Consider the following 25171-nt stretch of genomic DNA (forward strand, 5'->3'; position numbering starts at 1 on the left):
ACAGATGAATGGATAAAGAAGATGTGCTCCATATATACAATGGAATATTACTCAGCCATCAGAAAGGATGAATACCCACCATTTGCACTGACATGGATGGAACTGGAGGAGACTATGCTAAGTGAAATAAATCAAGCAGAAAGAGACAATTATCATACGGTTTCACTCACAAGTAGAACATAAGAAATAGCATGGAGGACCATAGGGGAAGGGACAGAAAACTGAAGGGGGAGAAATCAGAGAGGGAGATGAACCATGAGAGACTCTGGACTCTGGGAAACAAACTGAGGGTTACAGAAGGGAGGGGGGTGGGGGAATGGGGTAACTGGGTGATGGGTATTAAGGAGGGCAGGTGTTGTGATGAGCACTAATGCAACTAATGAAACATTGAACACTGTATCAGAAACTGAGGTACTATACAGTGGCTAACTGAACATAATAAAAAAAGTTAAATTAAAAAAAAAACCAAAAGTTAGAAAAGATACCACATTTGGAAAGTGCTCCCCTTGCTCCTGATCTCTCAGGTGGCCTCTGTTTCTGGGTGGCAGATATGGCCGGGGGAGAGGGATGAGTAAGGTAAGTGATTGGGGCTTGCAGCTGTCACCCCATTAAGCTCCTAAGCACAAGACAGACCAAGTTGATGAGAATTTACATAGAGTCATGCAGAAATGCTACATTGTTACGGGATGGGCATTAAAATGTTAGGATTCAAAGATCCCTCTGCCTTTGCTCTTGCTGTGGAGAGAAGGAAATTTCTACCTCTGAAAAACAGAGGATTCTGGCTTGTCCTCAGCAAGGTGCAATTCAAAATTATAGAATGGGAAGGAGAATCTCCAGGGTAGATTCAGCCTGTAGAAATAATGGTCCCTCCATGAAAGAACAAAGCCTTTCAAGCCTTCAAACCTCCCTTCTTTGGGGACTGCCCCTCCCCCAACCTCCCCGGCCCATATCCCTCCCCCCCTCAGTCTCAGCCGGAAGCTTGCAAGCTGAGCGTTACCCCCCTCCACCCTTCACAGCAGCTGCCTGAACACACGTTCAACTCACTCCAAAATTCAGGTCTTCTCCCCACCTCTGCCCTCTGCAAACCACTCCACACACCTTCAGACACCAGGTGAGAAGTCGTGCCTCCTTGGAGAAGAGTGGAGGCAGGCCAGGGAGGGAATGTGGTCAGGATTCTCTCAGCAAACCAGGGGCCGATCTCCACCAAGATCCGGAGGTGCTAAGTGAAAATGAAAGTTAAAATCTCTGGTTTGGGCAGGAAAGGAGGAGAGAGGCTGCAGACCAATGGGAGATCCCTAAGAGGTGGCAAGGCTTTGTGCGGGGGGCCAGATGAGCCAGTGGTTACACTCATTCCTTTCCGTCCACTCCTAGATGCTGCTCTCCTGTCCTTTCAAGGTAATCAGTCCTTTGGAGCACTAGGCTTACCTGAGCAATATAATTTCACACAAATGCGCCTAGCCTTTTTTCCCTACAAATGAGCTGTCGTGTGGAAGGAATAAAATTCCTCCTTTACCACAAGGAGGGACCCACACTGAAGGCTGCCCTGAAGCAGCCTTAGGAACATGGTCTCTACTGTTCTGAATCCATTTGCTAGAGTAAGTGAATCTGGCAGGGGTGTATCCTATTAGGTGTGTGAGAGGGAAGGGCTATGCAAATCTGCAAGTCCCTCAGTGGGACAGTCAGTGGCTCTCATGGAGTGGCAGCACAGTGAGCCTGACCTTCAGAATTTGGATTCAGTATGGCCAAAATGACACTTCTGCTAAAGATGCTGGGAAGATGAAACTGTGGATGGTGTCATTTGTTGGGCAATGCTATCTAACATTATTTAACATATAATCCCTATAATCTTAGCATAATAAAAATGAAGCAGGAAAATCACTGTGAAGATTAATTTTGTGTTATCAACTTGACTGGCCACGAGTTGCCCCCATTAAACATTTCTGGGTCTGGGAGGTGGTTGTTTCTAGATGAGATTAGCATTTGAGTCTGTGGACTCAGTAGATTGCACTCCCCAGTGTTGTTGGGCATCATCTGATTTGTTGAGGGCCTAAGAGAAAAGAGGAATTCATCCCTTTTGTTTCCTGTTTGCCTGCTTGAGCTGGGATATAGGTCCTCTCCTGTCCTTGGACTGGAATTCACACCGTCACCCACCCTGGCTCTGCAGCCTTTGGTCTCGGACTGAATGACACCACCAGCTTTCCTGGGTCTGCACTTTGCAGGTGCCAGATCCTGGAACTTCTCAGCCCCCATAATCATGTGAGCCAGTTGTTTATAATAAACCCCTTCGTGTAGGTTCTGTTTCTCTGGAGAACCCCAACAATTCGAAAGTTCTGTGTCAAGTGGCACAGGTGAATTGTGGTAATGACAGTGACAGACAGGTGAAATGTGCGGTTTCTAAGGATACATGCCAAACAGTGACGCAGTAGAGGTAAGGGCACAAGGAGGATATTGTAGAGGTGATAGTGTTTAAGAAGTCAACCATAATCCCATAAGACCTAGTCAGATAGGAGGGAGTCATGGTTTAAAAAAAAGAGCTTTGAGTGGGATCTGCCGTCTGAGTGGGTCAATCTGGGGTGCGGCTGTCTTTCACAGGAAAAGAGGTAGTTAAATAAAGAAGTTCCCCTACTTTAGCCCCTATTCTCATAGGTCTTAGGATCTTGTTATCATGCCACTTCTTCTGATGTCTCTTCATACTATTAACAACAAGCATGCATCTCATTTTGTTGCTGTTGTTGCTTGAACCCTGAGATCAAGACCTGAGCTGAAATCAAGAGTAGGATGCTCAACCTACTGAGCCACCCAGGTGCCCCTCATTTTGTTCTATTAAAAGTTGTCAAGATGCCCCTTATGGAAATTCCTCCTACATGCTCTTCTAGCTGTCTCCCAGGTGAGCTCAGTTTCTGGGTGGCAGAAATGGCCCAAGAAGAAGGATGGGCAAGGTTAGTTTTTCTGTTGTTTGTTTGTGAACTGCAGTAGATCCCGGAGTTTGAACTTGCAAATCTTGTAAGACTAGAAAACACCAAAGAAACTGCAAAGCAGAGAAACCATCAAACCTAGGGAGGACAGGGAGCTAGGAATTTCTATGGAGCGTCATGCAGAAATCCAACATTATTATACTGAAACATTAAATTGTTAAGCTTCAAAGAACTTTCTGACTTTCCCTTATTGTCTTCCTCAAAGTATCGTTTTCATCCCTGAGCAGAGCCAGGCCTAGTGCTCTTCTCTGCTGCTTTCAGTGCGGAATTGGTCCAGAAGCCTGGGCTGTGGCCCATGGACACTTCATAGGCTCTTTGTCTAGGGCTTTCTTTGCTAGAATTTTTCTGGAAGTCGTTTCTAAAACTAGGGTTACTCCTAGAGGTGAAGACTCGGTCACTATTCCTTGAATTGGAAAATGAAAATGCATGAGTGGAAGGCAAGAGAGAGAAGTGCAGTGGGAAACCTAGTGTTATTACTGATCTTATCAGTGGTAATCACCCCACCTCACACTGCACCTCCAATTGTAAGTTTCATGAAGTCAGGGAGGGACTTTCTCTACTCTGTTGCTTATTGCCTTAAATCTATTAGAAGTTATTGCATATAAGGTCTGATAGATAGATATGCAGATATGTAACTATAAAAATATTTTTAATTGAATGGAACATCTTGATGATAAATCATACTTCCAGTCTACCATTCTTGCTGTGAACACAGTTGCTGTCACATCGTATAATTCAGTTATTCTTGGGATCCCTGGGTGGCTCAGTCGGTTAAGCATCTGCCTTTGGCTCAGGTCATGATCCCAGGGTCCTGGGATTGAGTCCTGCATTGGGCTCTCTGCTCAGCGGGGAGCCTGCTTTTCCCTCTCCCAGTCCCCCTGCCTGTGCTTGCTCTCTTTCTCTCCCTGTAAAGTAAATAAATAAAATCTTTAAAAAAAATTCAGTTATTCTTCTGGTATCAATAACATACATATGATTCCCCTTAGATAATTTTTTATTGAAGTGCAGTTAACATACATTATATTCGTTTAGGTGTACAACATAATGATTCAACATTTGTATACATTGTGAAACATTCACCACCGTAAATCAAGTTACTATCTATCACCATAGGAAGTCATGAAAAAAATGTTTTTCCTGTGATGAGAACATTCAAGATTTACTTTTGTAGGAATTTCAAATTTGCAGCACAATACTATTTGCTATAGTCACCATGCTATACATTATACCCCCATGACTTATTTTATAACTGGAAGGCTTTACTTCTTGATCCCCTTCACCCATTTTGCCCACTCCCAAACCCTGGCCTTTAGCAACCACCAATCTGATCTCTGTATCAATGAGTTTTGTGTTGTTTGCTTGTTTTGTTTTTCAGATTACACATATGATGAAATCATTATGTTATTTGTCTTTCTCTGACTTATTTCACTTAGCATAATACCCTCAAGGTTCATCTGTGTTGTTGAATGGCAAGATTTCACTCTTTTAATGTCTGAGTAGTATTCCACTCTATTATTCCATTGATGGACTCTTGGGTTGTTTCCACTTTTTGACAAATACTAATCAACCTTTTTATCTCCTGTTTTCTTCCTAAGGTTTACTTGGATTGGTGTTTAATGTCTCCACCAACACACTTTAACTGCGTTAACTCTTGCTTTACCCTAAGGTTTTCTCAAATGGGAAAGTGTTAAAAATCCATGGGTCAAAGGGGGGGATATTTCATTATATTCCTCTCCAAGTAGGAGATGTAATGACTGGAGGGAAAATACAGAGCCCTAAGAAAGATTTATTTTTCCCTGTAACTCAGAATATACTGAGCTGGAATATGGAACATACCAACATATTCAGCTCTGGTGAAAAAAATGTGTATGGTGAGAGAAGTGTAAATCCAAGTATTCTGCTTGCTCAAGTTTTCAGGTATCTTGACGAGACCTGATTTCCTCACTGATTTCTCCCAGCTCTCATAAGAGAGTCCCAAGATACTAACCAAGGATGTGGGGTCAGTTAAGCAATTCAGAGGAAGAGGAGTAAAACAATGGATCTAATATCCATTAGATGGGATTGGGAAAGGAAGAAGTACCAGACAGAGAAGAGGTCTTTGGCTAAGGAAGCTCTTTCCTTCTGAACACTGCAATCAATACCACTATGCTGTGCTCATCACACAGTCGGACTCAGCTCTCCAATCCTCTTCAGTTTCAACCACATATACCGAAAAATACACCTATTCTTAATATCTTGGCATTGACCACCCAACCCTATACCATCATTGTTCCCTTTCTGAATTTGTGGGAATGCAAAATGGTGTAATCACTTTGAATAAAATCTGGTGGTTTGTATAACAAAAAAGGAAAAACAAACCACTAAAATTCAGCGATTGAACTTATAGCTTAGAATATCCAGAGCAAGAAAAACTAAAGTTCTGTTTCTATAAACGGAGGTATATATTCTAACAAAGCAGCATCCATAACCTATATATCAACACTATAAACCTTGAACAATTATAAAAACAAAGCAAAACAAACAAAAAGATGAAGGCACTAGAGACTGACAAAACACTTAGAACCTAGAGTGTAATAGACAATTGGAAGAAGGTAATACTACTGGAGGAGTTTTCTGGTTTTATGGCTTTTTATTTGAAAGCAAAACTCAACTGGTAGTGAGTGGGACAGTTAAAACTCAGCGGCATACAGACTTATTAGCTTGAAGAGCAAGAAGAATGATTTGGAGCTATCACAACAGCTGAAAAATGGTAGGAGAATGTCTGTAAAAGAGAGATCCAGAGGAGGAAATCTCAAATTATACATACACACTGAGCAACTCTCTGAAATACACATGTTTGAGGCAGATACCAAGCAGCCCAAATAGAGCTAAAAGAACTGACCAGAGATTTCAGCTTCTGCAAAATTCAGGGGACAATTTCAAATTTGAGTTCAACCAAATGCCTGAAAAAAAATATTCTTCAGAAAAATAAACAGAATCCAGAATCTTTACATCTCATTCACAATTCCCCCTGGTGAATTTTAGATACATGTTAAAATTGTTTAACATACAAAGAAATGAACATGGTCCATACTCAAGAACAAAGGCAATCAATGGAGATCAATTCCAAGATAATGCAGAAGTCATATTTACAATAAGGACTTACAACAAGGAAGACAAGGACTTTGCAGCAGCTCTCATATCTAGGGTAAAGGCTATGAAAGAAAATATGCTTATAATAATGAGCAAATAGGAAATGTCAAAAAACAAAAATAGTTTTGTTAATTGAAATACTAAAACTAAGAGCTGCAATCACTCAAAAAAATGATCTAGGACTGGCTTAAGAGAAATGCAGGATTACGAAAGACTAAGTGAACTTAAAAGTAGATTAATGTAAATTATCCAATATGAAAATGATGAACAGAACCTCAATAATCTGTGAAAAAAAATCAAGGTACTAACAACATAGGCATAAACCACAGAATAACTACTAAAATACAATAATAACAAAACTATAAAGGTAGTTGAATTAAATGAGAAACAAAAGGGTAAAAGTTGCATGTTCATTTCAATACATGCAGAAAAGCATTGCACAAAAACATTCTATAATAAAAGGAGAAAGGAAGGACGAGGTGTTCGGAAGGGTGCAGGTAAGCTCAGGTGTAGATGAGCCCCAGCACAAGAGGCTTTACACAGAAGTGGGTGAGGGGCTAAGAAGGTTCAGGAACATGGTGGACACAGGATGATGGGGCCTGGACAGTTCCAAGGATTGAAGTATGGATAAGCAATCTGAGAAAAGCAACATTTAGAAAATTTGTAGATGAGTGACCCATGGTTTGTGACATTGAAAAATGAGACAATGCCTGCATCATAGTCTAGGAAAACCCCAACACGATGGGGAGGAACAGCCATGGAAATAGTCAAGACCATGGGATGAGATGTAGAAGACTCCTCAAAGGCCTTATACTCAAATTTATTCTGTAACCCAATAACCCAGTAGCCACATTGAGGTCTGTATCTGGAGTAAACATTCCGATGAACTGTGCCTTGTCTAACACCAAACTTTATATTACGGAAACGTGTTCTACAGTATACCCCCAGAATCCAGGCAGTCTTCTTGGACACATCTATTTCCCAGTAGTGTTTCCCTGAAGAGAAATATTGGGAGCCCAAGATACCATAATTAGTATACTTAACAGGCCAAATTGGCACAGACATCACTTGTCTCTGATCTTCTGAAAGGACAAGGTTTAAATTTAAGTTGATTGGATTCAGTGTGATGTCCACTGCAGAAAAAAAATAAAAATTGTAAGATCAGGTGAAAAATATGGGATAGGTTTATCTGGTGACATTGTGAAGAGGGAAAGTGGGAAGTGACTAGGTAGAGCTTGTATTGATGGATTGGGGAGGGGGTAAAACACTGGAGAAATGTATTTTATATATATATTCTAAAATATATATAGAAATATATAATATTATATATATAAACACATGGAGCTAAGGTCATGAAATCACACTGAAATCACAAGTTTCTGAAAGGGGAGTAGAACACAGGGATTTAAAGAACCAGTAACTTTTTCTTACCCCAGTAGCACTGGACATGTGTTAGCTCTGAAACGATAAGAGAGTCAGTGATGTTGATTGGAAGCAAATGATTAAGCACCAATACCTATCTCTTCTCTGGAGTAGGGCCAGCAGAGGGGAGCCCTGTGAGGCTATGAACTGGTGAAAGAGATGATGAACTAGGCACCTCGCCATTCCCCCTTAGATATAACCACATCTCTCTCAGCAATATCCCTCCTTCTCTGAATACCCTCCTCCTTTCTATCCTCTCTTTGAAACTATACCAGCTCCCCAATTTAGTCGCTGACACCACAGGAGTCCCACATCCACCCTCCCGTCCTGGTTCTCCTCACCTCTACACATGCGCAGCATTGTGCTCAGATCTGGAGCGTGGAATACACTCTTCAGTCTTTTGGAAACAGTTTTTGGCTTCTTCAGTGTCCAGATCTCACTCCTAGGCATGACAAAAATGTTGACCCTACGTCTCTTACCTTGTACCCTTCCAATACAACTGCCTTTCTCTCTCCTTCCATGCCACTGATGCACCTGAACCCTCCTCCCTGAGAAGCCTGAGTTGGGAAGAAGGGAGAGTCCTGATGCTGAAGCCAGAAGAAATGTGCTCATGTCTACCTTCTCATTTACTATTTGTAACCTTGGGAATGTCTTCACCTTAAATAAACAGTTTATTCTTCGAAAAATGGAATAATTAACCTTTTTCTTGATACCTCATGGACATAATAGAAAATTCAATGAAATAACATGTAGAAAAAGCATTTGCTACCTCTAAAAAAGGTATGCAATATGTGGTAAAGTCATCACAGTGGTCTTTCATGGAGGCCATAGATATGTCTTCCCAGGCAGATAGATCAGTAAGTAGTGAGGCTACAGATCCTAGCTATAATGTGAGAGCCATAAGTCTCTTTTTGAGAGCCTGTGAGTTTGTGCCTTAGTCCAAAGACTGAAACCCAGTGGTGTGACCCACAAATAACATTTGAGATTTCAGGTGCTCTGGAAAAAAGTTAAAAACACTTGGCAAAGGAGAAGTTATGACCACTGAACTACAAATGGTTAGAATTTCATGTGTTTGTAAGGAATTTAATTCTGTCAGGTGGATTAGCAACTTAAGCCACAAGAACTACACTTTCTCATGTAAGTTTCTAACACGTGTGACTAGGAAGAGATTAGTTATGGCACCAAGGTCAGTGTCACTAACCCTGAGGTTCAGGTTTGTTTTTGGAAAACTAAACAGAACCTTGTAGAATGACCTGGTCTTTTATATTTCCGTGTAAGCAAAGTAAATATAAAGGAGCTGCCCCTATAACCTATTTTAGGGCTTGATGAAGCCTTCCATGTGATAGGATAGGCACCTATGGAATACAGAATTGAGAGCAAGGACAAAGTGAAGTCACAAGAGTCGAATAGTGAAATCCGTGATCCTTATTACCTTTACCATCCCTAATTTTGTGAACTCCAACCACTGAATTCACTGCCATAGAATCTGGTCTATTCTCCTTAGATAGGGAACACTTAAATCCTTTGTCAATGATCAGAAATTTAAAATAATACTACATCCAAATTTCCCTGATTTGGAATATTTTTCATTCTAATTGACCATCAGAACACTCTTATGGCTACAAACCTTTCTTCATAACATAAAAGCACCATTCCTGGTCACCTATCATACATACCATTTCATGATTCCACTCATGTCCTAGGAAGAAGAGAGAAAACATGAGTCAAGGAGTATATAAAGATTAGAGCAGGATTAATGAAAGAAAGAATAGAAAAACACTAGAGAACATCAGAGAAATCAAAAGTGAACTAATTGAAAATATCAACAAAATTGACAAGTTTTTATGCAGACATACCATGAAAAAAACAGAGAAGACAAATTATTAAAATCAGGAATGAGGGCACCTGGGTGCCTCAGTTGGTTAAGTGTCTGCCTTCGGCTCAGGTCATGATCCCAGGGTCCTAGGATCGAGTCCCGCCTCAGGCTCCTTGCTCAACGGGGAGTCTGAGTCTGCTTCTCCCTTTGTCCTTCCCCCTGCTTGCATGCTCTCTCTCTTTCTCTCCCTCTCTCTCTCTCCCTCTCTTTCAAAAATAAATTTTAAAAAATCTTAAAATCAGGAATTAAAGGGAAGACATTACTGCCGACTTTTACAAAAATTAATAGGAATATAAAGACTGTGAGCAATTGTAGGCCAACAAATTAGATAATCCACATGAAATGGACAAATTCCTAGAAACACAGAAACTACCAATACTGATTCAAGAAGTAATAGAAAATCTGAATAGTCCTAAAACATGTAGTGATTAGATTGGAAATCAAGAACTTCCTGCAAAGAAGTCAGGTCCAGATGGCTTCACTGGTGAATTCTGCTAAAGGTTTAAAGAGGAAATAATAGAAACACTTTACAAATTCTTCCAAAAAATAGAAAGGGAGGTTACAATACCTGACTCATTCTATGAGGCCAGTACTACTCTGATGCTAAAACTAGACAAAGGCATCACAAGAAAAGTGAACTACAGGCCAGTATTTCTTATGAATATAGATGTAAACTTCAACAAAATATTAAAAAACTGAATTCAGCAAAATATGAAAGAGTATATATACACCATGGTCAAATGGGATTTATCACAGAAATGTAAGGTTGGTTTAACATAAGAAAAGCAATTAATGTAATTCATTGTTATTAATAGAATAAAGGTAAAAACCACGTGATGATATTAATAGACACAGGGGAAAAATTTGACAAAATTCAACATCCCTTCATGATAAAAACAATTCAAAAAAGGAATAATAACAACCCACCAGGGATAGAGGGGAACTTCCTTAGCCTGATAAAGGGCATCTATGAAAAACTCGTAGCTAACATCATCCTTATGATGAAAAACCTAATGATTTTTCCCTGAGCTTAGGTACAAGACAAGAACGTCTACTCCTATTACTTCTATTTAAAGTGGTACTAGAGGGCGCCTGGGTGGCTCAGTTGGTTAAGCGACTGCCTTCGGCTCAGGTCATGATCCCAGGGTCCTGGGATCTAGTCCCACATCAGGCTCCCCCTGCTCTGAGGGGAGCTTGCTTCTCCCTCTGCCTCTGCCTGCCACTCCCCCTGCCTGTGCTCTCTCTCTCTCTGTCAAATAAATAAATAAAAGCTTTAAAAAAAAAAATAAGTGGTACTAGAGGTTCCAGTCAAGGCAATTAGGCAAGAAAAAGAAATAAAAAGCATTTATATTGGAAAGAAGTAAAACTATCTCTATTTGCAGAATACATAGTTTATATATAGCAAAGTTCTGCTCCATACACTGCCTTTACGTAACCTCTTCCACTTCTTAAATTTCAGCTCACATGCAGGTGCTGTTGCTCCCAAACTTTATATAATCTAATCATGATCTATGGTCTCTAGTCATGTATACAGGCTAATAAATAAACAAAGAAGAAGAAACACTAACCAAAAGCCCAGAATATCTAAAATATAACCTACTATTCACCCACTATATTGTGTCCTCTCTTATGTCCACTTGTCAAATACGTTACCAATATTCACTTAGTCCCTGTCCCAAACACTAAAACACCCTACTAAGCCAGTCCATTCCACATCCTTAACTTTTGGCTAATCTGCATTTCCACATCATCACGACTATGGATTTATTTGTTTTCAACGATATATACCAATATATTTGGCCTTACTCTTAAATGCCACCAGCTGGGTTAACCAAAACAAAGGAATGGTTTTGCTTCCCTGTATTAGTGTAGTTTGGTTGTATATGACAAAGAAGCCAACTAACATTGCCTTAAACTACCCCCCACTTGCCACCCCTCCCCCCCCCAAAAAAAACCATGTGGCCAGAGAAATACTATTTCAGTCACAGGTGGATATGGAAGCTCAAATGCTATCATATATGTGGCTTTTCTGTGTCTCATAATTCTCTTTTCTTCCCTGTCTGTTGACTTTATTCTCAGACTTTAATTGATAGCAACTTGAAATCTCCTGGTTTAAATTATTTTCACTGATATAATTCACATGTAAAAGGACAATTTTCTTCAATGAAGTGACAATACAATTCTGATGCCTAGAGCCACTGACCAAAATTGGGTCATATGCCCAACTTCTAATGCCCAACTGTGTAGTCTGGAAATACAGGAATTAGATAAACTACTTTACCTAAGATTAACCTATGCATCCTCCATGATGCTGATTATCTTAGCCCCAAACAAGTACATGGATAAAAATAGACATGCTGTGTTTCTTCAGAAAGAAATCCCAGGTGTTGTTACCAGGAAAAGGGGCAATGGATACTGAACAGATAAAAACAATAGGTGCCATGTTCACTCCATCATTTAACTCCCTATTGTCATTCACTCATGTGTCATGCTACAAAATTTGAAAAACAAAAATGGCCCAATGTAATAATACTATTACAAAAACATTAAGAACAGAAGTGCCTCCTTTCTAAGTCTCATCTAAATTTTCATCCATTCTCAAGTTTGGCATTTCTCTGTTAGCTCATTCTTCCCAGTTAGTTTTGAGTGTAGCCCTCAAGCAAACAACAGCCCCTCTAGCAAACAATAGGCATATAATGAAATGACCCATCCAAATCACTACAATGAAGATCCAGACAAAAGAAAAGCTGTTTAAGAACTTTCAGGAAACAGGATTATGAAGGGACAGCACCACAATCAATAGCATATATCTCAACATGTTGGAAAGGAACATCCAAACTCCCTAATCTAGTAAAAGAGTAAGTTCCTTGGTTAGCCCATTTGTCATTCTTTGAAGCTGTTATCTAAATGTGGGAAGTTAATCCCACAAAATGTATAACATTTATCTACTGAGCACTGTTTTTATTACAAGTAACCAGGTACCAACTTAAGCTGGCTTAAGAACAGACGCCTGGAAAAGTGACATAAACACAAGAGTCTTTGTGAAGTTGGCAATAGAAAGAGTCGTGAAGAGCTTGTGGATGAACTATAAACAAGGGAAAAGGAATAAGCCTGCAAAGTTTTTGTTTTTACTCAGATATAACAAAATACCAAAAAAAATCACCTTTTATAGTGCACAATTTAGTAGATTTTAGTATATTTACTATGTATATTTACCATCACCACTATTTAATTCCAGAACATTTTCTTTATTGCAAAAACAAACCTTACTCTCAGTAGCAATCATTTCCTATTGCCTCCTCTCCAGTCTCTGGCAACTACTAATATAATGTCTGTGTCTATGGATTTATCAATTACAGACTTCATATAAATGGAATAATACAATAAGGGCCTTTTTGTGTCTGTCTTCTTTCACTTATATTTTCAAGGTTCATCCATGTGGTAGCATCTATTAGTGCTAATTTCCTTTTACAGCCGAATAATATTACATTGTTTGGGTATAACACATTGTGTTTATTCCTTCTTCAGTTAATGGAGAATTGGGTTGTTTCCACTTTTGAGCTATTATGAACAATGCTGCCATGAGCTTTTGTATACAAGTTTATGTGTGGACATGTTTTCATTTCCAGGAATGGAATTTCTGGGCCATATGGTAACTCTATCAACTTTTTGAGGAACTGCCAAGCAGTTTTCCAAAATAGCTTCACCATTTTACAACTTCACTAGCAATATATGAAAGTTCCAATTTCTGCACATCTTTGTCAACTCTTGGTATTGTCCATTTTTTTTGGTTTTGGTTTTACCTTTCCCCGATGGCTAAAGATATCAGTCATCTTTTCATGTGCTTATTTACTATTTATATATCTTCTCTGGAGAAATATCTATTTAAGTCCCTTTTTAAAAAAGATTTATTTATTTATTTGAGACAGAGAGAGCAAGTGAGTGGGGAGAGAATCCCAAGCAGAATCCACGCTGAGTGTGGAGCCTGACTCAGGGCTTAATCTTCTGACCCATGAGATCATGACCTGAGCCGAAATCACAAGTGGATGCTTACCTGCCTGAGCTACCCAGGCACCCCTCAAGTCCTTTATCCATTTTTAAATTAGGTTGTCTTTTTATTGTTTTTTTTAAAGATTTATTTATTTATTTGAGAGAGAGAGTGCACGCACAAGTCAGGAGGAGAGGGTGGGGGAGGAGCAGAGGGAGAGGGACAAGCCAACTCTGCGCTGAGCACAGAGCCAGATGAGGGGCTGGATCCCAGGACCCTGAGATCATTACCTGAGCTGAAATCAAGAGTCAGATGCTTAACTGACTGAGCCACCAGGTGCCCCAGGTTGTCTTTTTATTGTTGAGTTGTAAAAGGTTTTCCCTATATCACGAATACTAAACCTTATCAGATATATGATTTAAAAATATTTTCTCCCATTCTGTGAGATGTTTTTTCACTTTTACATGGTGTCCTTTGAAGCACAACAGTTTTCAATTTTGATGAGCTCCAATTTATTTTATTTTTGGTTGCTTCTGTTTTTGGTGCCGTATCTGTGAAGTTATTGCCTAATCCCAAGTCACAAAGATTTATACCTATGCTTTCTCCTAGGAGTCTTATAATTTTTGCCTTTTTACTTACATTTAGATTTTTGATCTACTTTGAGTTAATTTTTGTATATGGTGTGAAGTAGGAGTCTACCTTCATTTTTTGGCATGTGGATATTCTGTTTTTCCCAGCCCAATTTGTTGAAAAGACCTATTGTAGTTTTTATTAAAATTTGTTTGGTGGTATAATCACTTAGAGATCCTGGTTTTTAAAAAATGCAAAATCTGTTACTACAATGGGTCTGAGGACCTAAGGTTTTTATAGCACTCCAGGTGATTCCAATACAAAAAAAGAAGATTTTGTGACCTCTGCCCCAGAGTAATCTGAAATCAAAAAAGAAGAAAAAAGTCAAGGGAACTGAAAAAAAAGAAAAAAGGAAAAAACTAAGATACAAGCATCAGAGACAAAGGAAACAAGCCAACATGTGAAAATCAATTATCCTTCTGCTTGATATCAAGAATTAAAAAAAAAAAAGTGTTTGGAAATCCAGAAAAGAAAAGGAAGAAGATAGGGAATCAGGTAAAAACTATGAAAAGTCTGGAATTCCCTGAATGACCATCATACATCATGGCTCAGAATCACAGTCACAGTATTAATGCTTCAAAAAAAAAAAACTGTTTAAATTTTAACATTAGTTCGAACTGTTGCCTCAAGTGTCTATAGATTTGCACCAGCATGTTTTCCTGACACCAGCAACCTTTCTGGCACACACACACTCACATACACACTTACACACAGACTCTTACCACTCAAGTATAATACCTCCTATCCATATATTTGCCCATCCTCCTAACAAAAGGCTCAATGTTCTATCTCTTCATGTTTAAAAAAAAAATCTAACAAGAGAAGTTTGTAATAATAAATACAGATTTTTTTTAATTAAAAAAAAGGGATAAATTTCTTATACCTGAAAATGCATGTATTTGCCTATGGCTAAGATGAATGAAAAGAACTTGAAAATTATCCAACACTGGATCACAGATAATAGGGGTCTAGAGAATATCACTGGATACCATGGATCTTCTCTCCAAGGTCAAATGTATTCCCTTACTTCATAAAATAATAAAGTAGGACACTCCCCTGGAATGCTTATATTCGATGGTCCATGATATCTTGAATGGATGACAAAGAATGGCTCCACAAAGCCAAAGGAACCTCTTAGTGTTAACACCAAGATTAGAGCCCAAGGACACAGAAAAGAAGGTAGCTTAGACTGTGTTTCAAGAATTCCAGATTGGGGCATTCCTCTTACCTGCAGCAGGTCCACTGTTGACCATTTACGGCGATGCTCCAGATCGGAGATGAGCTCTTTCACCAATTGGTTCTGCTGAGCCAGCTCAGCCTCAGCCTCAGCCAAGCTATCCAGTATCCTCTTCTCCTCTTCTTCCAATTTTTGCAGTTCTCTCTGCTCTTCACTGTCCAGGATGCTTCTAAGCTGATTGAATTCCGTCCATATCCTTTGTCTCTCAGTCTGTATCTGGTACTTCAAGGTTGGACAAACAAAAGAGGTAAAGAGTCTATCTGCCTGAAAACCTACTGTATAAGGGATTAGGAGCCAAGAAAAGAAAATTTTTTTTTTTTAAAGATTTTATTTATTTATTTGACAGAGAGAGACACAGCGAGAGAGGGAACACCAGCAGGCGGAGTGGGAGAGGGAGAAGCAGGCTTCCTGCCGAGCAGGAAGCCCGATGCGGGGCTCGATCCCAGGACCCTGGGATCATGACCTGAGCCGAAGGCAGACGCTTAACGACTGAGCCACCCAGGCGCCCCAAAAAGAAATATTTTTTCACTGAGTTCTAACCAAGAGGGAAATGGAGGCACGGGGGCAATTTTTGGGAAAGCTGGGTATTTTTCCTACTATTTTCCCTTTAGTAAACAGGCCTCAGACTGTCTTATCTAGGCCAACCCTGGGATGAAATGTAAAACCTAAGTGAGGTTTAGGTTGTAGATGGCTGTATTGGACACTCACACCTCCCTGCATTACCACACTTCCAAGTTTGAACCTTGGGGAAAATCCTGGTCCTTTGCCCAGTGTCTTTCACTGGAGGTGTCAGAGTCTCATTGGAAAAGAGGAATGGAAGACAGAATTTTCCATCCTTCCTCACTGAAGAGTCTGTCTTTATTCTCAATTCCAAATACCTGTGTGTCCACTCTCCAGCCCTCAATGTAACAGAGACAGGACAAAGAGGAGAACTAATCAAATGGCTTCTGGACGCATTCTGTGTCAGGGAACAAAGAGGAAGGGGCTTCCTTGTGATTTGGACTGAAGGTCCTGCCAAGATTCCTGTGTCAAAAACCCCTTAGAAAGTCTCTTCCTACCTTCCAGGAAGTCCTCTCTTCTCTGATGTCAGCTTCCAACTTCTCAGCTTTCTGCTGCTCCTTCCTGAGCCTCTCCAGAGCTGCCTGAAGTTTCTCCTGTGAAAGAGAAGTCACATCAGATGACTCACATCAGATGACTCACATCAGGACTCATCAACAATCTCCGAACTTTCGCAGCAAAGAATAAATGGGGAAGAAATCAGGCTGATCCCTGAAGAGACCAGTTTACAGAAATTGTGATTAGAATCTATGATACAGGAGAAAACCTAAGGAGAATACATCCTTTGTTCCTGGGTGTCACCATCCCTCACCAAGAGTAGCCTAATTCTCTCTTTTCATAGAGGATTGATTCTGCAGTCCCAAGAAAAATCCTATACTCTTACTGACACTCTTTCCACATCCAATCCACAATGTTGAAGAGCAACCATCCTGCTGAGGGGAACAATGAGAGCCAAGCTCTCCACTCATATAACAAAAGGGAAAAAAAAAAAAGGAAAACCTCTCACTCTTGGCCAAGAGTCTAGGCTCTAGACTCTAGGCTCATTCCCCCCCTTTTTTAGGATTTCTTTATTTGAGAGAGAGTGGGGGGAAGGGGCAGAGGAAGAGAGAAAGGGGAAGCAGACTCCCCATTGAGCCTGGAGCCCCATGTGGGGCTGGATCTCATGACCCTGAGATCACAAGCCAAGCTGAAACCAAGAGGTGGAGGCTTAACTGACTGAGCCATACAGGCACCCCAAGGCTCATTCTTTATGTATGTGGAAAGAATACACAGAAATGTCCTTCAGGCATTGGAAGCTGAGCATAGTGTAAGAGACATACATGAAAAGAGATTACAGGGCTCAGTACCATGGTGCCAAGCTGTGTACAGAAGGATGGAAAGGTGAGATTTCCCACCAAGTACCATCTTCCTCCTTTTCTCCCTCCATCCTGGGCCCTACCTGACATTCCTTGACTACTTCCTCCACGAGGTATGTGTGGTGACCATGGTGCTCCTGAGACCGCTCACAAAGCCAACAAATGACCTTCCTATCCTCCTTACAGAAGAGCAGGAGTTTCTCTTCATGGCGCACACAGAGGTTTCTCTTCAGCTCCTTCTCTGGGTTCAACTTGAACTCTCTGATTCTCTCCATTATGTTGACCAGATGCTGATCAGGACATAGGTTTCCAAGTGAGTATCTGATACCACACACAGGACAGCTGCTTTCCTCTCCTGGGCTGATCTCTGACTCCTTGGTGTCCACAGTGATGCAGGCTTGACAGAAGCTGTGGCCACAGTCTAGAGTCAGGGATTCTGTCAAAAGCTTCAGGCAGATGGGACAGGACACCTCATCTTGTATGTTCAGGATTTTTAAAGCCTTAGTACATCTCCCCTGGCTTCTTCCTGTCCTAACTCCTGGAGCTCTTCTTGCTTAAATGTTCCTGGATGGCTGGGCAGATTGAAAGGGGATGAGGTAAGAATGGCAGGAGTAAAAAGGATTTTAATTGTACAGATATTAAGGATTGGTCAAAACTGAAATGTTGAAGGACAAAAAAGAAGAGAGAAAAAAAAAAACAGAAATAAAATTCAGTGGCCTGGCTAAACTGCTAATGCCTCAGGCTTCCGCATTTGCTCTTCTTTAAGCCTGGAATGATCCACCCCTGGATATTTGCATGACTTCCTCTTATACTTCATCCAACTCTCTCCTTAAATATCATTTCATCAGAAGGACCCAATGATTACTTTATCTATAGCACAATTACCAATATATCATTCACTACACATTAGTCATCCTTTTCTTATTATCACTATATAATATACGATATCTTTTCCTTAAATACCCTACTCCTAAAATACAATCCACACATAGATTAGGCACTTTGTATTTATTCACTCCTGTATCCCTAGTGCTAGAATGCACAGGAACACAACCTTTGATGAATATATAAAGAACCTCCTCATTTCTCCATAGGTGATTAGACCTCTTTTTTATTAGCATTTCATCTTTTTGTTCCATTAATTATTTGTTCTCCAATAGGTAAACGTTGGGACCACAGATACAGTTTCAACATAAGAAATGCTTACCTCCACATATACCTGTCCCATACAGAACCCTTCCATTCTCTCATATTCACTCCCAGAGACACTCACAGAAACAAATGCCACAGTAGGGAAGGAATTTTACCACTAAGAATTGTAGAACTAGTTACAATTTATAAATCACTTTGACCTATTTATTCTTTATACAAAAGTCCTTGGGAAATAGAGTACTTTATTGAAGTGTGTAAATTGAATGAAGTAGCTTATAAAGATTATTTCATTCAGTAAGTTGAATTAGGGTGAATACAGTGTCCACAGGATCCTTTTTCAGAGGTCTGGTAGGTGTGATAAACACTACCACCCAGGGGTCCCTGTTTTGGAGGAACTAATAATTTGCCAAATAGGAGAATATCAAAGATATCCCCCTTGAATAAGTAAGGATTGAACTAAAAGTTGTGAGAAGGGATATGGAATGAGAAAGAGGAAAAATATGTTTTAGAGAGAAGAGGTCACATATATGAATGTCCTGTTGATGGAAGACACAACATCTTCTACAGATCTTAAAATACCCGTATGGCTGGTATGCAGAGAGCTGCTAGGCTTTTGGCATTAATAGGCCAGCAGGGACCAAAAATGTGACACTTCCTAAATGATGTAAAATAGACAGCCTCTCTCCAAAGAGCAGGGATCAGTGTTGGGAGTTTGTAGGACAGGCTGCTGGAGGGAATGAGAAACAGACGAGGCTGAGAGAGACGGTAACATAAAAGGGACAGGATTGGGAGTTAGGTTGGATGTACGGGAACAAAGGGTCATCATCAGGCTTAAGTCCTTTCTTCCCATGAAAAGGACATGGATATTACTGTCTCCTAGCACTCTGTTTTATTTTTATTATTTTCGGTAAGCACAGACCTCCGCTTCCACAAGTGGGTTGTGACTCGTGTAATGAAATATTTGCCAGTAGGGTGCTAGAAGCTATGTTCATGGCTCTTACAAGGTAATCAGTCTACCGGCCCAAGACTTACCTAAGCTGTGTTAGTTTCATACATACCACGTGGTCTTGTTCTCTTACAAACGACCAGATGAAGGAGATAACGTCCCTCCTATACCACTGTATGGACCCTCCCTGGGAGCTCACGTGAGGCAGCCATGCTGCTGTGTGGCATCTCCTGTCCTGCAGGCCCCAGCTAAGCTCCGTGAACCTGACTGGTTTCTGTCCTGCTAAGTCACATGAGTGGGAATGACAAACCAAACCTAAAATTATTCCTGGTGGTCAGTCAGAAGGCATATCACAGGGTGGCAGCACGGAGATGCTGCTGATCCTCAGAACCCGGACTCATCAGGGACAAGGAACTGTGAGGCAAAAAAAAAGAAAAGGAAGATCTCAGTAGATATTAATCATGATACTTGTTTTCAATGATTGAACTCTATCCCCCCCATGGACATCGCCTTGTGAATGTGACCTTGTTTGGAAATAAGGTCTTTGCAGATGTAATCAAGTTAAGATGAGATAACACTGGAATAGGTGGGCTCTCAATCCAATGACCAGTGTCCTTTAAGAAGAGGAGAGGGTGCACCACATACAGGGGAGAAGGCCATGTGCCAATGGTAGCAGAGACTGGAGCAGTGCAGCAACCAGGCAAGGCATGCCAAGGACTGCTGGAAACCACCAGAAGCTAGGAGAGAAACACGGAACAGACTCTCCCTCAGTACCTCCGGAAGAAACCAATTCTGCCAACACCTTGACTTTGGACTTCTGGCCTCCTGAACTGTGGGAGAATAAATTCCTGTGGTTTTAAGCCATAATTGGTTATAAAACCTTAGGGAAGTAACACAGTTGAAAAGGTCCGATGAAGAAAGAACTGAGGTCCGTAACAAACTATAATCTTCCCTTTGCTCTAAAAAGAGAAAATAGGGGCATGATGAAAGCTGTATGGAGATAAATTTAGGTCTAGAAATATGCTCACTTCTCCAATCATCCATTAAGTGAACCTGGTGAAAGATAAAGCTGAATGTGGGCTGATCAATGTGATCTAGCCAATGGTACAGATATTGAAAATTGTCCTATGGTCAGATCAGGCTTTAATGACTGGCAGGACCAGGGGTTTACAGGACATGATAATATCCACCCCTGCTCACAACTGAAGCTATAAGCCAACCATAGGCATGGGGTTCTCTGTTATCTTTCATTCTATTCAGTATCCAACCAATGCTGAGAAACATCTCAAGTCTATGGGGAAGTGGACCATGCATCCTATTATGGGGTTATAAACCTCATGTTCACAGTGGGGCTACAAGAAGTTGATGTTAAAGCAGCTGCCACCACACTGGCCACAGAAGGAGGAAGGTACAAAGGAGGCAGAGTCCCCACACATGGGCAGTGACCCCACCAATGCCCAAGACTGACCTGAGAGCCCAGCAGTGATCAGGAAGGTAGGAAGGGAATACAAGTAGTATCTGCCTGATGGGAGTCCCAGGTCAACTGGCGGCCACAAATATCCTACACTTGAGTTTTCTCCTAACATCAGGACTCCTGAAAATGCAACTCTATGCCTCTCTGCAGGTCACATAGTAAAATAAAAGTGTCTCCAGGAAGTGGCGTGCAGGGAAGGATATTCTTTGAAGTTTTAGACAGCATTCTAGACATTTCTCTTGGTTTCCTGGGCCAGGAACTGCCCCTGGGGAAGTCGGACCTGTTTTTGACATGGAGAGACCTGGGGAGATCAGAAATATTGCAATGCTCCCTCCCCATAACTCTATATTGAGAGTTCCTGCTTCAGCAACTCCTTAGAATACAGGGCTAAATCTGTGCCTGCCCCCCCCCCAAAAAAACACCCCATTCATGACCCTCTCTCCAAGAGCTCTAGCTCTCTGGTAAATATGTTTCTAGAAAGTAATATTTTTAAAAAGTCATTTTAAAAAAAGTCATTTTGTAACATAGGACCACTTTTATTAAATTGCTCCTGGTCTCGTTAGCTCATCAGAAGACACTGAGTGTTTTCTTCAAATTAGTCCCAACCATTTCCACTGCCATCCCCCTGGCAGGAGCCACCTGCGTCTCCTGCGTGGATTCTGGATAATGGTTCTCCCTGAAGCTATCACTGCCCTTTCTCAGTGTCCTGCCATCACCGTTCTCACGTCGCTGACTAGAGTGCTCCTCAGAGCAGACACCAGTCCCGTCACCCCTGTGCTCAAATACACGTCGTCCAGCGTGAGCTGGTCGTCATCACCACCAGTCAGGCTACATGACACATTCCTCCTCCCTGCCTACTCCGCCCCAGCCCACGCTGGCCTCTTTCCAATCCGGGAGGAAACCCATGCTAAAGCCTTTGAATCCCTCACATTCTTAAGATTCTACTCAAATATCTCCTCACGAGGAGGCCTTCAGGAAAACTATTTAACAGTTGCAAGGCCTTTACCAGGTCACTACATTTGACACTTAAAAACTGTTACCTCATGCTATTAGTCACCTTCTTGTATACATACCAATTATTTGTTTGTTTACAATCTCTCCCCAACTCAACTGTAAGCTCTTCTGTGTATTTAACATTTACTCCATGTTGAATGCATATTCATTGCACTTTTTTTTTACACCAGCAGCTTTAGTTCCAATGAATCAATTGTTTAAATAAATAAATAAATCTATTTCATCCTATGGGTTTGGGCCTTATTTTGGACCCTGGGGGACAATCAGTATCGGGGCAGAAATGGACCCCCCCCCAGGAAGACAGGAACAGCGACTTCTGAGAAGTAGGCGTACAGGATGTACTTGTGTCAGAAGGTATGTAACAAACCCATCAATGTGAAAACTGCTCACAAGTGAGCTTCAGATGGGACATCATCACTGTCAGTCATGGAGCAAATGTCTTAGCAAGATCACTGGATCTCTGGGCTCCTTCATTTTTTTTTTTTTTAAGATTTTTATTTATTTATTTAACAGATAGAGAGACAGCGAGAGAGGGAACACAAGCAGGGGGAGTGAGAAGCAGGCTTCTTGCTGAGCAGGGAGCCCGATGCGGGACTCGATCCCAGGACCCTGGGATCGTGACCTGAGCCGAAGGCAGACGCTTAACTGAATGAGCCACCCTGGTGCCCCTGTATATGAGCTTTTATTTATTTATTTATTTATTTTTAAGATTTTATTTATTTATTTGACAGAGAGAGACACAGCGAGAGAGGGAACACAAGCAGGGGGAGTGGCAGAGGGAGAAGCAGGCTCCCCGCAGAGCAGGGAGCCCGATGCGGGACTGGATCCCAGGACCCTGGGATCATGACCTGAGCCTAAGGCAGACGCTTAGCGACTGAGCCACCCAGGCGCCCCCTCTGGACTCCCTCTGAGCAATAATCAGCTCCGGTTAATTAGCTCTGAACAAAGAAAAATAGTAAGGAATTGAGATAACCATGCAAAGGTGTGTCTACAGAGGAGGAATGATGGAGAAAGAGCCCTAAGGCAGGTGGGGATGCCGATGTCAGCGGGCTCCTGGAAGCAAGAGGACAGGGGCCTATGCAGGGAAGTGCAAAGAGACCCCTGAGACTGGCACTCGGAAGGACACAGGGTGAAAGGGGGCCATGGAGGCAGGTGGCAGGCACATCACCTTGCAGGCCAGCAGGAGAGGAAGGCCAGAGACGGCCCCTCGGTTGGTTCCCCGGGGGAGGAATGAGAGAATCAGCTTCAATATGAGCCCGGCCATGCCCCCCAAACTCCATTCTGTCTTGTGCTCCACCCTAGGAGCCTGGGCTTTCAACCTCTGGAACATAGGGACCTCTTCTGCCAGCTTTTCTTCAAGCAGGTAGAGGTGGGCAGAAGAGAAGATACTTTCTGTTCAACTTTGAGAAAGAGAGAGTGAGAGAGGGAAAGGATTCCAGTTCTCCTCAGCGACCTCGCTGAGGCAATTCAAACTCTAGAACAGTAAGGGGATGAGGATGGACGCAGCCTGGAGAAAGAAGGGCCCCTCCAGGAAAGGAACAATGCTCCCCACCTCTTGGGCGCTCCTTTCTCTCCAGGCCACCCGTCTCCAGAATCAAGGCTGCCGTCTGTCTGCACTCAGAGCAGGAAGTCTGCAAACTGACTTTTCTTCTCTTCAGAGCATGTCTGGGCCACACACTAAACTCACATACCTTCCTGTCATACCTTCCTTCTGGCGTCTTCCACCCTCTGCCCCCCACTAACTTCCCCACGCACCTTGAAGCCCCAGCAGAGAAGTCTTGGCTCCTGATTTAAGTGGTGAAGAAAAGCCAGGGCAGGCTAGGTCAGCATTTCCTCACCAAACAGGCGCTGGGTCGGCCAGAAGCCACTCCTCCTGAGCAGATGGCTGGGAAGTGAAAGTGAAATCTTCAGGGCTGGCAGGAAGATGAAAGGGGAAGGAGCTTCTGGGCCCAATGGGCAGCGGTCCTATAGGGCCACTGGAAGAGAAATGCTTCAACTCAGTGCTTCGAAAGGGGGGGGAGGGAGGGCTTGCCCCAAGGGACTTTTGGCAAAGTCTGAGGACAGATTTGGTTGTCCAACCTGGGGGATGCCACTGCCATCTAGTGGGTAGAGGCCAGGGGTACGGCTAACCACTCCGCCGTGCACAGGACAGCTCCCACAGCAAAGAAGGATCCAGTCCAAAATGTCCAGAGTGCTGAGGTTGAGAGGCTGTTTTAACCCCCTCTGCTTTCTGGGCCAACTAGGCACCGAGAGTCTCCTCCCATCTTATGGTTGTGCATAGGCCGTCAGTTCAGCCTACCAATTTGAATTATCCCCTCAGATCCCACCTTCCATTTGCCCCCAAAGAACACACCACCACCTCCTAGGAAATAGCCAGGAGTTGGGCAGACGAGGGATGGAGGGTGCTGGAAGAGTTGGCTACAAAAGACCAGGACAACTTTTTGGAGTATGATTTTCTAAATCCTATTTGTGCAGTAGTCACACAGATGTAAAACTTCAGCTTTTTAAGTCAGGTGTACAATATAGTGATTGAATACTTCCATACATCACCCGGTGCTCATCACAAGTGCCCTCCTTAATCCCCATCACCTATTTCACCCATTCCCCCCGCCACCTCCCCTCTGTTTGCCCCCCCGTTTTTTTCTTTGCTCATTTGTTTTGCTTCTTAAATTCCACGTGAGTGAAATCATACAGTATTTGTCTTTCTCTGACTGACTTATTTTGCTTACCATAATACTCTCCAGCTCCATCTGCATCATTGCAAATGGCAAGATTTTATTATTTTTATGGCTGAATAATATTCCGTTGTAGATATATACTACCTCTTCTTTATCCATTCATCAATTGATGGACACTTCATAATTTGGCTATTGTAAATAATGTCGCTGTAAACATAGGAGCATATGTATCCCTTTGAATTAGCATTTTTGTATTCTTTGGGTAAATATCCAATAATGAGATTCCTTGATCATAGGGTAGTTCTATTTTTAACTTTTTGAGGAAACTCCATATTGTTTTCCAGAGTGACTGCACCAGTTTGCATTCCCACCAACAATGCACAAGTGTTCCTTTTTCTCCACATCCTCACCAACATCTGTTGTTTCTTGTTGATTTTAGCCATTCTGACAGGTGTGAGGTGATATCTCATTGTAGTTGTGATTTGCATTTCCTTGACAGTAGGTGATGATGAACATCTTTTCATGTGTCTTTTGGCCATTTGTAGGTCTTCTTTGGAGAAATGTCCACTCATGTCTCCTGCCCATTTTTTAGTTGGATATCTGTTTTTTGGGTGTTGAGTTTTATAAGTTCTTTACAGATTTTGGGTAGTGACCCTTTATCAGATATGTCATTTGCAAATATCTTCTTCCATTCCCTATGCCTTTTAGTTTTGTTGATTGCTTCCTTCTCTGTG

The 25171-nt window shown here is 41.7% G+C and overlaps 2 protein-coding genes across 8 annotated transcripts in view; both read right to left on the reverse strand.

Annotated features, from left to right (window-relative positions):
* Positions 1 to 3795, reverse strand: part of LOC145716207 (E3 ubiquitin-protein ligase TRIM34-like) — a 21482-nt gene extending 17687 nt beyond the window's left edge. The window contains exons 1-2 of one of the 2 annotated variants that reach the window (XM_081798711.1): positions 3671 to 3795; positions 1099 to 1219 (exon numbers count right to left, since the gene is read on the reverse strand). The gene's annotated coding sequence lies outside the window, so the exon portion shown is untranslated. Of the gene's footprint in view, positions 1 to 1098 lie in introns of both variants that reach the window. The other variant, XM_081798713.1, reaches the window with a different exon arrangement.
* Positions 3796 to 5584: 1789 nt separating this feature from the next.
* On the reverse strand, positions 5585 to 23764 carry TRIM34 (tripartite motif containing 34). Of its 6 annotated transcripts, none has more exons than XM_081798706.1 (9): positions 23515 to 23764; positions 19587 to 19685; positions 17257 to 17745; positions 16319 to 16414; positions 15252 to 15482; positions 9206 to 9228; positions 7871 to 7971; positions 7539 to 7565; positions 5585 to 7240 (listed from the first exon to the last, which is right to left on the reverse strand). In XM_081798706.1, exons 3-9 carry the CDS (start codon positions 17446 to 17448, stop codon positions 6675 to 6677), a joined length of 1236 nt encoding a protein of 411 aa, XP_081654832.1. In that variant the 5' UTR covers positions 17449 to 17745; positions 19587 to 19685; positions 23515 to 23764; the 3' UTR covers positions 5585 to 6674. The 6 variants fall into 6 exon arrangements, with proteins under 6 accessions (XP_081654832.1, XP_081654833.1, XP_081654834.1 ...); XM_081798707.1 differs by having other exon boundaries at positions 17257 to 17828; XM_081798708.1 differs by lacking the exon at positions 23515 to 23764 and adding an exon at positions 23312 to 23499.
* Positions 23765 to 25171: the final 1407 nt, after the last annotated feature.

Source organism: Leptonychotes weddellii, chromosome 11 (assembly GCF_054177405.1).
Source record: "Leptonychotes weddellii isolate Sample4059 chromosome 11, ASM5417740v2, whole genome shotgun sequence".
Taxonomy (NCBI): Eukaryota; Metazoa; Chordata; class Mammalia; order Carnivora; family Phocidae; genus Leptonychotes; species Leptonychotes weddellii.